The sequence below is a fragment of the Oncorhynchus clarkii genome, unplaced genomic scaffold (assembly GCF_045791955.1).
Source record: "Oncorhynchus clarkii lewisi isolate Uvic-CL-2024 unplaced genomic scaffold, UVic_Ocla_1.0 unplaced_contig_1316_pilon_pilon, whole genome shotgun sequence".
Taxonomy (NCBI): Eukaryota; Metazoa; Chordata; class Actinopteri; order Salmoniformes; family Salmonidae; genus Oncorhynchus; species Oncorhynchus clarkii.
This window is the reverse complement of record NW_027257994.1, coordinates 37,501-49,449: the sequence shown is the minus strand read 5'-3', so window position 1 is coordinate 49,449 and position 11,949 is coordinate 37,501. Positions and strand designations below refer to the sequence as shown.

At 47.8% G+C, this 11,949-nt stretch overlaps 1 protein-coding gene across 1 annotated transcript in view; it reads right to left on the bottom strand.

The window, feature by feature from the left end:
• Nucleotides 1-10,865: 10,865 nt before the first annotated feature.
• LOC139394433 (uncharacterized) overlaps nt 10,866-11,949 on the bottom strand; it is a 35,052-nt gene continuing 33,968 nt past the window's right edge. Inside the window, exon 2 of the mRNA XM_071142498.1 lies at nt 10,866-11,003. Coding sequence (XP_070998599.1) covers nt 10,866-11,003 — 138 coding nt within the window. The remainder of the gene's footprint in view (nt 11,004-11,949) is intronic.

Here is an 11,949-nt window from a genome sequence, read left to right as displayed (position 1 = left end):
CAATGCAGGGAGTCCTTTCTATAAGTCATGTTTAGAGACAAACACTAAGCGTGTGTGTGTGTGTGTGTGTGTGTGTGTGTGTGTGTGTGTGTGTGTGTGTGTGTGTGTGTGTGTGTGTGTGCGTGTGTGTGTGTGCGTGTGTGTGTGTGTGTCAGTGTGTGTGTGTGTGTGTGTGTGTGTGTGTGTGCGTGTGTGTGTGTGCGTGTGTGTGTGTGTGTGTGTGAGAGGTTGGGAGCTCCCCTTAGCAATGGCAAGAGTCCTAACTTTAAGGGAGTTTCCACACACTGATGTCCTCCTGTGTGATTAAAGCTTCCATCTGAAGATAACCAGCAATCAGAGGGATCCTAGGCCAGCTTCTGCCCAATGGAATGATACACACACACACACGTTCCCCCTCCACACACACTCCCACTATGCCCACAAGCCACTGTGAGGTCTGTCTGTGAGTCACTGGGCCGGACCTGTTCCTAGTTATCACAGCTTTTCTTGCCTGTCTTCATTCTGTTTTCTTAGGCAGGTCTCAGGGGTTTAGTGCTGCTACAGAGGCCCCTGGTCCAGCCCTGTGTTACTGTGTGGTGTGTCTGTATGTAGAAGGGTGGGTGGGTGGGTGGGTGGGTGGGTGGGTGGGTGGGTGGGTGGGTGTGTGTGTGTGTGTGTGTGTGTGTGTGTGTGTGGTGTGTGTGTGTGTGTGTGTGTGTGTGTATATACTATGTGTGTGTGAGGTCTCAGCAGTATCCTCTAGCTGCTGTTACAGAGAGAGGCCCCAGGCCCCCCAGGCTCTGTGTTACTGCCACTCCTACAGGGTTAGAGCTCATAAATCTATAGGAGAGAGATGGAGGGAGGAGAAGAGAGGGGGAGGGGATGAGGAGAGAGGGGGAGGGGATGAGGAGAGAGGGGGAGGGGATGATGAGAGAGATGGAGGGAGGAGAAGAGAGGGGGAGGGGATGAGGAGAGAGATGGCGGGGATGAGGAGAGAGGAAGGAAAGGACGGACAGGAGAAAGAGGAGGGGTGTTTTGGATGTGGATATGAGGGTCTGTGAGGGAGGGAGGGAGGGAGAAGAGGGGGGAGGGGGAAGGAGGGGGATAGAGGGGAGGGAGAAGAGGGAGAGGAGGGAGAAGAGGGAGGGATAGAGGGGGGAGGGAGGATAAGAGGGGGAGGAGAGGAGGGATAGAGGAGAGGAGGGATAGAGGAGAGGAGAGGAGGGATAGAGGTATAGAGGGATAGAGGAGATATGGACATGGGGTCTGTGTTTCGTCTGTGTGGTCTGGAGACAAGACTGATAACTAGCTCACCCCGGATTTCTCACACGCACACACACACACACACACACACACACACACACACACACACACACACACACACACACACACACACACACACACACACACACACACACACACACACACACACACACACGCACACACACACACACACACACACGACCACCTCCACACTGTTGTGATACTATAGAGCCAGGAGAGAGGGTGGGGGGGACTGAGAGAGAGAGAGAGACTGTATATAGACATAATATGACATTTGAAATGTGAGAGTCTCTCTATATATATAATATTTACTGTTCACTTTTTATTTCACTTTTCTTTATCCATTTGACTTGCTTTGACAATGTAAATATATGTTTCCCTGCCAATAAAGACCCTTGAATTGAACTGAAAGACAGAGAGAGAGGCAGACAGACAGGGAGGCAGACAGAGAGAGAGGCAGACAGACAGGGAGGCAGACAGAGAGAGAGGCAGACAGAGAGAGAGGCAGACAGAGAGAGAGAGAGGCAGACAGAGAGAGAGGCAGACAGACAGGGAGGCAGACAGAGAGAGAGGCAGACAGAGAGAGAGGCAGACAGACAGGGAGGCAGACAGAGAGAGAGGCAGACAGACAGGGAGGCAGACAGACAGGGAGGCAGACAGAGAGAGAGGCAGACAGACAGGGAGGCAGACAGAGAGAGAGGCAGACAGAGAGAGAGGCAGACAGAGAGAGAGGCAGACAGAGAGAGAGGCAGACAGACAGGGAGGCAGACAGAGAGAGAGGCAGACAGAGAGAGGCAGACAGACAGGGAGGCAGACAGAGAGAGAGGCAGACAGAGAGAGAGGCAGACAGAGAGAGAGGCAGACAGACAGACAGGGAGGGATTAAACGAGCGTAACAGAACACTCCCCAGAATATGGAAGTCAATAATCGGTAATGACAGATATAAAACAGGTTGTAAAGCAGGTATGCCAGTCATCAAGATGGCCGCCGTGCTCATAAGACTGGCAGAGTAGTGGTGCCACGGGGTAATGATGCCCTGGACTTGCGTGCTGTACGTGGCTCCACTCTCCTGGAACTGATAAGATCAACCCTTGTGTCACAGGGTTGAATTGAATAAAGTTTATTGAGGGTTGAGGTGGCACGCAATAGGGCTGCTCTCAGGACAGGAGGCAGAACAACCAATCAGAGAAGGCCTGTCTCTGGACAAGTCCAGGGACTCTGCTCTTAGGACAGGAGGCAGAACAACCAATCAGAGAAGGCCTGTCTCTGTAACCAGTCCAGGGACTCTTCTCTCAGGACAAGAGGCAGAACAACCAATCAGAGAAGGCCTGTCTCTGGACCTTGATGACGTTGTCTTTGTTTTCGTTCTCCAGCTCCTGTCACTATTGGACGAATGGAATTGACTAATTTCCAAAGTCTGAGGGACAAACCAGACCACAGACCTGAGGAACCTCTGGCTCTGACACACGTCATCCCTGTTCTCTACATCCTGTTCTCTACATCCTGTTCTCCACATCCTGTTATCCACATCCTGTCCTCCACATCCTGTTCTCCACATCCTGTTCTCCACATCCTGTTATCCACATCCTGTCCTCCACATCCTGTTCTCCACATCCTGTTCTCCACATCCTGTTCTCCACATCCTGTTATCCACATCCTGTCCTCCAAATCCTGTTCTCCACATCCTGTTCTCCACATCCTGTTCTCCAGACTACAGTATACCAGTATAGTGTGGTTCTGATACTGTTAGACTGTAGTCAATGACAGTGTGGTTCTGATACTGTTAGACTGTAGTCAATGACAGTGTGGTTCTGATACTGTTAGACTGTAGTCAATGTGGTTCTGATACTGTTAGACTGTAGTGAATGTGGTTCTGATACTGTTAGACTGTCGTTAGACTGGAAGTGACATCATGGTGATACTGTTAGACTGTTGTTAGACTGGAAGTGACATCGTGGTGGAAGGTTAAGGGTTCAATATGTCTGACTGTAGAAAGACCCTGACTCAAACCGTGTGAAACCACAGGAATGACACTCATGTCTGTCTGCCTGGCTCTCTATCTGTCTGATGTGGGTTTGTGGGTCTGTGTGTGTGAGAGGTGTGTGTGCCTTCTCGCAGTATGTGTGTGTGTGTGTGGTGTGTGTGTGTTCAGTAGGTGTTGGTCACGTCTCTGTCTCTAACTGTTATATGAGCTGTGGTCAGAATGACTAACAATAACCACCAGAGAGAGGAGGGAGAGAGAGAGAGAGAGAGAGAGGGGTGGAGAGAGAGAGAGAGAGAGAGAGGTGGAGAGAGAGAGAGAGAGAGAGAGAGAGGGGTGGAGAGAGAGAGAGAGAGAGAGAGAGAGAGAGAGAGGTGGAGAGAGAGAGAGAGAGAGAGAGAGAGGGGTGGAGAGAGAGAGAGAGAGAGAGAGAGAGGGGTGGAGAGAGAGAGAGAGAGAGAGAGAGAGAGGTGGAGAGAGAGAAGGAGGGAGAGAGAGAGAGAGAGAGAGGTGGAGAGAGAGGAGGGACAGAGAGAGAGAGAGAAGGAGGGAGAGAGAGAAGGAGGGAGAGAGAGAAGGAGGTAGATAAGAGAAGGAGAGGGTTGGAGAGAGAGGAGGGAGAGAGAGAAGGAGGGAGAGAAGAGAAGGAGAGGGGTGGAGAGAGAGGGAGAGAGAGGGGTGGAGAGAGGGGGGGTGGAGAGAGGGAGAGAGAGGGGTGGAGAGGGAGAGAGAGAGGGTGTAGAGAGAGAGGTGGAGAGGGAGAGAGAGGGGGTGGAGAGAGAGGGAGAGAGAGGGGTGGAGAGAGAGGGAGAGGGGGTGGAGAGAGAGGTGTGGAGAGGGAGAGAGAGAGGGGTTGGAGAGAGAGGGGTAGAGAGAGAGAGAGGTGGAGAGGGAGAGAGAGAGAGAGGGGTGGAGAGAGAGAGAGAGAGAGAGAGAGAGAGGGGTGGAGAGAGAGAGAGGGGTGGAGAGGGAGAGAGATATGGAGAGAGATAGAGAGGGGTGGAGAGAGAGAGAGAGGAGGAAGAGTATGGAAAGAGAGAAAGAGTAAGCAGGGTGGGACTGATATGAGCCAGGTCTTATCATGTAGATGTACAGACAGTATAATCTCCAGAGAACGGAGGAAGACTCAACTGTGAACTCTCACACACTCAACTATCTGGTCCCAGACTAGACCTGTAGCAATAAGGCCACGGTTCATCACCGGGCCAGACTAGACCTGTAGCAATAAGGCCACGGTTCATCACCGGGCTGAGTCCAGCTATTTACCGCCAATACGACACACAAAGGGAAGTGAATGAACCGTGCCATACAGGAGCTACAACCACAAAACACCATTTAAGGTGAACAATGAAGTGTGAGTGTTTGTGGTGGTCGACTGCTCCTGTTGGTTTAGATAGGCGTTTCAACACTCCCAGCCTGCATCGCAAATGGCACCCTATTCCCTACATAGTGCACTACTGTTGACCAGCGTCTTATGGGCCCTGGTTAAAAGAAGTGCACTATATGGTGAATAGGGTTCCATTTGGGATGCAAGACAGAACCTCAGTCACCTTTAGCTGGAAGTGATGGAGCGGTGAGTGTGTTGATTAGAATGACTGACTGACTGACCAGAGAGGAGAGGATGGGGGAGAGAGAGAGAGAGAGGAAGAGAGGAGAGAGAGGAGAGGGTGAGGGAGAGAGAGAGGAAGAGAGGAGAGGATGGGGGAGAGAGAGAGAGGAAGAGAGGAGAGGATAAGGGAGAGAGAGGGGAAGAGAGAGGTGAAGAGAGGAGAGAATGGGGGAGAGAGAGGGGAAGAGAGAGGAGAGGATGAGGGAGATAGAGGAACGAGAGGGATGGAGAGAGAGAGAGGATGGGGAGAGAATGGGGGAGAGAATGTGGGAGAGGGATAGAGAGAGAGAGATAGTGAGAGAGAATGGGGAAGAAAGAGAGGAAGAGATGGATAGAGAGAGGATAGAATGGGGGAGAGAATGGGAGAGATAGATGGAAGAGAGGGATAGAGAGAGGGGGGGATGGGTGAGATAGAGGGGAGAGAGGGATAGAGAAAGAGGGGATGGGAGAGATAGAGAGGAGAGAGGGATAGAGAGAGAGGGGATGGGAGAGATAGAGAGGAGAGAGGGATAGATAGAGGGGGATGGGAGAGATAGGGAGGATGGTTATAATTGAGCCACATAAAACAGTGATCTGCTCACCACCGAGTCATCAGAACATCACCCACACTGTCTGCGTGACCTCACCTCCCTGCTGTCTTTCATGTCCATGCTGATTGAAAGAAAGACAGAAGTAAATATAGATCAGAAGGAAAGAGGGAGGAACCAGCCTGTGGACCTGACTGAGATGATGTCACTTCCTATAGGAAGTCATGCTGGGTGTAAATATCCCTTCTGTGTCTCCAGGCCATACTCCCCTGGAAACTGTGGGTTTGTGACCTCCATACGGCTCTCATCAAGGCTCTAAATCAGGGGAGATCCATAAGCTAACTACCACCTGGTTTTCATGGGAAATTAAACGCGGCTTCTGCTTTCGGACGTCAGCAAGGCGACACTCCACCTTAACTCCTCCTCCACATTTACTGGATTGGTTGAACAGTGCCGAAGAGAACCTCCCACAACAGAAAGAACCAGCGTGTCACACCTGCTAGGTTAGGTTAGCAAACTACACACACTCTCAACTGGGTCTGCTGTTTAACCATCTAACATCACCATAGGGAATCCTGTCTAGAGAGTCCTGTCTAGAAAGTCCTGTCTAGAGAGTCCTGTCTAGAGTCCCTGTCTAGGGAATCCTGTCTAAAGAGCCCTGTCTAGAGTCCCTGTCTAGGGAGTCCTGTCTAGAGAGTCCTGTCTAGAGTCCTGTCTAGAGTCCTGTCTAGAGAGTCATGTCTAGAAAGTCCTGTCTAGAGAGTCCTGTCTAGAGTCCCTGTCTAGGGAGTCCTGTCTAGAAAGTCCTGTCTAGAGAGTTCTGTCTAGAGTCCCTGTCTAGGGAGTCCTGTCTAGAGAGTCCTGTCTAGAGAGTCCTGTCTAGAGTCCCTTTCTAGGGAGTCCTGTCTAGAGAGTCCTGTCTAGAAAGTCCTGTCTAGAGAGACCTGTCTAGAGTCCCTGTCTAGGGAATCCTGTCTAAAGAGTCCTGTCTAGAGTCCCTGTCTAGGGAGTCCTCTCTAGAAAGTCCTGTCTAGAGAGTCCTGTCTAGAGTCCCTGTCTAGGGAGTCCTGTCTATAGAGTCCTGTCTAGAGAGTCCTGTCTAGAGTCCCTTTCTAGGGAGTCCTGTCTAGAGAGTCCTGTCTAGAGTCCTGTCTAGAGTCCTGTCTAGAGAGTCATGTCTAGAAAGTCCTGTCTAGAGAGTCCTGTCTAGAGTCCCTGTCTAGGGAGTCCTGTCTAGAAAGTCCTGTCTAGAGAGTCCTGTCTAGAGTCCCTGTCTAGGGAGTCCTGTCTAGAGAGTCCTGTCTAGAGTCCCTGTCTAGGGAGTCCTGTCTAGAGAGTCCTGTCTAGAGTCCTGTCTAGGGAGTCCTGTCTAGGGAGTCCTGTCTAGGGAGTCCTGTCTAGAGTGTCCTGTCTAGAGTCCCTGTCTAGGGAATCCTGTCTAAAGAGTCCGGTCTAGAGAATGCTGTCTAGAGAGTCCTGTCTAGCGAGTCCTGTCTAGAGAATGCTGTCTAGAGAGTCCTGTCTAGCGAGTCCTGTCTAGAGAATCCTGTCTAGAGAGTCCTGTCTAGCGAGTCCTGTCTATAGAATCCTGTCTAGAGAGTCCTGTCTAGAGAGTCCCTGTCTAGAGAGTCTTGTCTAGCGAGTCCTGTCTAGAGAGACACTTAAGAGTCCTTATGAGGTTTAAAAAGCCCAGATAAAGCCAGATAAATTGGATCTGTATTTCAACATCAACAGCCCGCTCCCAGAATAGATATCATTGCTGAAACATACTTTCCCTGTTGTTACGGTGAGTGGTGAGCATTCGTGTGGCTTGAATGTCTCAATAATACTGTTGTTGCTCAAGTGTCTCAATAATAGTGTTGTTTTTCCTCCCCTAACTCTAACCTTTCAACGGGGGACAACGGAAATAAAAACACGACTAGGTTTCCTGTTCCCCAAAACCATCAGAGAACTGTCATCATAGAGAGGAACAACAACAAACTATCTCTAACAACCAAAGCAAAAGGTAGCAGCAAAGAAATGGCATCAAAGGTCATTTAAATTCATATTCCCAGATCTCAAGATCTAGGCTGTATCCCAAAAGGCCACCCTAGTCCCTACTTAGTGCACTACTTTTCACAGGAGTTCTGTGTACTGTTATAATCTCCACCCGGCACAGCCACAAGAGGACTGGCCTCCCCTCAGAGCCTGGTTCCTCTCTTTAGGTTTCTTCCTAGGTTCCTGCCTTTCTAGGGAGTTTTTCCTAGCCACCGTGCTTCTACACCTGCATTGCTTGCTGTTTGGGGTTTTAGGCTGGGTTTCTGTACAGCACTTTGAGACATCAGCTGATGTAAGAAGGACTTTATAAATACATTTGATTGATTGATTGATTGATTGATATGGGCCGTGATGAAATGTAGTGTTCCATAAAGGGAATAGGGTTCCATAAAGGGAATAGGGTTCTATAAAGGGAATAGGGTTCTATAAAGGGAATAGGGTTCTATAAAGGGAATAGGGTTCCATAAAGGGAATAGGGTTCCATAAAGGGAATAGGGTTCTATAAAGGGAATAGGGTTCTATAAAGGGAATAGGGTTCTATAAAGGGAATAGGGTTCTATTAAGGGAATAGGGTTCTATAAAGGGAATAGGGTTCTATAAAGGGAATAGGGTTCTATAAAGGGAATAGGGTTCTATAAAGGGAATAGGGTTCTATAAAGGGAATAGGGTTCTATAAAGGGAATAGGGTTCTATAAAGGGAATAGGGTTCTATAAAGGGAATAGGGTTCTATAAAGGGAATAGGGTTCTATAAAGGGAATAGGGTTCTATAAAGGGAATAGGGTTCTATAAAGGGAATAGGGTTCTATAAAGGGAATAGGGTTCTATAAAGGGAATAGGGTTCCATAAAGGGAATAGGGTTCCATAAAGGGAATAGGGTTCTATAAAGGGAATAGGGTTCCATAAAGGGAATAGGGTTCCATAAAGGGAATAGGGTTCTATAAAGGGAATAGGGTTCCATAAAGGGAATAGGGTTCCAAAAAGGGAATAGGGTTCCATAAAGGGAATAGGGTTCTATAAAGGGAATAGGGTTCTTTAAAGGGAATAGGGTTCTATAAAGGGAATAGGGTTCTATAAAGGGAATAGGGTTCTATAAAGGGAATAGGGTTCTATAAAGGGAATAGGGTTCTATAAAGGGAATAGGGTTCTATAAAGGGAATAGGGTTCTATAAAGGGAATAGGGTTCTATAAAGGGAATAGGGTTCTATAAAGGGAATAGGGTTCTATAAAGGGAATAGGGTTCTATAAAGGGAATAGGGTTCTATAAAGGGAATAGGGTTCTATAAAGGGAATAGGGTTCTATAAAGGGAATAGGGTTCTATAAAGGGAATAGGGTTCTATAAAGGGAATAGGGTTCTATAAAGGGAATAGGGTTCTATAAAGGGAATAGGGTTCCATAAAGGGAATAGGGTTCTATAAAGGGAATAGGGTTCCATAAAGGGAATAGGGTTCTATAAAGGGAATAGGATTCTATAAAGGGAATAGGGTTCCATAAAGGGAATAGGGTTCCAAAAAGGGAATAGGGTTCTATAAAGGGAATAGGGTTCTATAAAGGGAATAGGGTTCTATAAAGGGAATAGGGTTCTATAAAGGGAATAGGGTTCTATAAAGGGAATAGGGTTCTATAAAGGGAATAGGGTTCCATAAAGGGAATAGGGTTCTATAAAGGGAATAGGGTTCTATAAAGGGAATAGGGTTCCATAAAGGGAATAGGGTTCTATAAAGGGAATAGGGTTCTATAAAGGGAATAGGGTTCTATAAAGGGAATAGGGTTCTATAAAGGGAATAGGGTTCTATAAAGGGAATAGGGTTCTATAAAGGGAATAGGGTTCTATAAAGGGAATAGGGTTCCATAAAGGGAATAGGGTTCCATAAAGGGAATAGGGTTCTATAAAGGGAATAGGGTTCTATAAAGGGAATAGGGTTCTATAAAGGGAATAGGGTTCTATAAAGGGAATAGGGTTCTATAAAGGGAATAGGGTTCTATAAAGGGAATAGGGTTCTATAAAGGGAATAGGGTTCCATGTGGAATGCAGGACGACAGGACAGAAAGCTGTAGGAGGGATTCTAGAATGGTCTAAGTAGTGGGTACATGACCATGATTCAGAGTCTCTAGCTTCTCTTCATATTGGCCATAATGATATCCCCATCCCATTAGGACAGTCACCATTAGGACAGTAACTAACTAAGCAGTAACTGTGTAGTAACTAAGCAGTAACTGTGTAGTAACTAAGCAGTAACTGTGTAGTAACTAAGCAGTAACTGTGTAGTAACTAAGCAGTAATGTTGTGGTAGCTAAGCAGTAACTGTGTAGTAACCAAGCAGTAACTGTGTAGTAACTAAGCAGCAACTGTGTGGTAAGTAAGTAGTAACTGTGTAGTAACTAAGGAGTAACTGTGTAGTAACTAAGCAGTAACTTTGTAGTAACTAAGCAGTAGTAACTAAGCAGTAAATGTGTAGTAACTAAGCAGTAACTTTGTAGTAACTAAGCAGTAGTAACTAAGCAGTAACGGTGTAGTAACAGTGTAGTAACTAAGCAGTAACTGTGTAGTAATTAAGCAGTAACTGTGTGGTAACAAAGCAGTACATGTGTAGTAACTAAGCAGTAACTGTGTAGTAACTAAGCAGTAACTGTGTAGTAACTAAGCAGTAACTGTGTAGTAACTAAGCAGTAACTGTATGGTAACTAAGCAGTAACTGTGTGGTAACTAAGCAGTAAATAAGCAGTAACTGTGTGGTAACTAAGCAGTAACTGTGTAGTAACTAAGCAGTAACTGTGTGGTAACTAAGCAGTAAATAAGCAGTAACTGTTTAGTAACTAAGCAGTAACTGTATGATAAGTAAGCAGTAACTGTGTGGTAACTAAGCAGTAACTGTGTAGTAACTAAGCAGTAACTGTGTGGTAACTAAGCAGTAAATAAGCAGTAAATGTGTAGTAACTAAGCAGTAACTGTATGATAAGTAAGCAGTAACTGTGTGGTAACTAAGCAGTAACTAAGCAGTAACTGTGTGGTAACTAAGTAGTAACTAAGCAGTAACTGTGTGGTAACTAAGCAGTACATAAGCAGTAACTGTGTAGTAACTAAGCAGTAACTGTGTAGTAACTAAGCAGTAACTGTGTAGTAACTAAGCAGTAACTGTATGTGAGTAACACTAATATAACATGGTTGACCACACCTTAGTAACGGACAGGTTTTGTGGTCAGGTCTAAGAAAAAGACAGGGTTCAACGTCATGAACGGTTCAAGAAGGCCTTCTCACCACAAACATTTTTAGATTTAGAGGATTGTTGCACCAATCTGACAAATCATTGTTAATAAATCAGTAACAAATCCCCAAAGAGATATTGGGAGAACTGGTAAGGCAGGAAATGAAGGATCGCGAATATAAAGGCATCTCTCTCTCTCTCTTGACGCGTTGTGAGAGTGTGGCTGGCGGGGACATTGACAGGTCAGCAGGACTCTTCCAGGGCGTTGACCACCTGCTCCAGTATGTCGGGGCAGTGGTCAGCGATCTGCTGCAGGACACAGTTAGCATGCTCCTGGAGTTCTGCACTCTCCCTCTCACACACCGCCAGCTCCGACTCCAACTGATGGGGTGAGAAAGAGGAGGGAGAGGGAGGGAGAGGGGAGGGGAGAGAGAGGGGGGGAGGGAGGGAGAGGGGGAGGGAGAGGGGAAGGGGAGAGGAGAGAGAGGAGAGAGAGGGGGAGGGGAGAGAGGGGGGGAGGAGAGAGAGGGGGAGGGGCGAGATAGGGGGAGAGGGAGGGAAAAAGAGATTAGAGAGAGAGGGGGAGAAGAGAGAGAGGAGGGGGAAAAATAGAGAGAGGGGGGAGAGGAGAGAGGGGACGGGAGAGAGGAGAGAGAGGGGGAGAGGGAGGGAAAGAGAGATATGAGAGAGAGGGGGGAGAGGGAGGGAGAGGGGGAGGGGAGAGAAAGGGGGAGAGGGAGGGAAAGAGAGATTAGAGAGAGAGGGGGAGAGAGAGAGAGGGGGAGAAGAGAGAGAGGGGGGAGAAGAGAGAGAGGGGGAAAACGAGAGAGAGGGGGAGAGAAGGGAGAGAGGAGAGAGAGGGGGGCAGGAGAGAGGAGAGAGAGGGGGTAGAGGGAGGGAAAGAGAGATAAGAGAGAGAGGGGAGAAGAGAGAGAGGGGGAAAGGAGAGAGAGGGGGAAGAGTAGAGAGAGGGGGGAGAAGAGTGAGAGGGGGGAGAAGAGAGAGAGGGGGGAGAAGAGAGAGAGGGGGAGAGGAGAGAGAGGGGGAGAGGAGAGAGAGGGGGAGAAATGTTAAAAACATATATTTTCTAACGTCACATCATAGGTCAGGTACATCATAGGTCAGGTACATCATAGGTCAGGTACATCATAGGTCAGGTACATCATAGGACAGGTACATCATAGGTCAGGTACATCATAGGTCAGGTACATCATAGGTCAGGTACATCATAGGTCAGGTACATCATAGGTCAGGTACATCATAGGTCAGGTACATCATAGGTCAGGTACATCATAGGTCAGGTACATCATAGGACAGGTACATCATA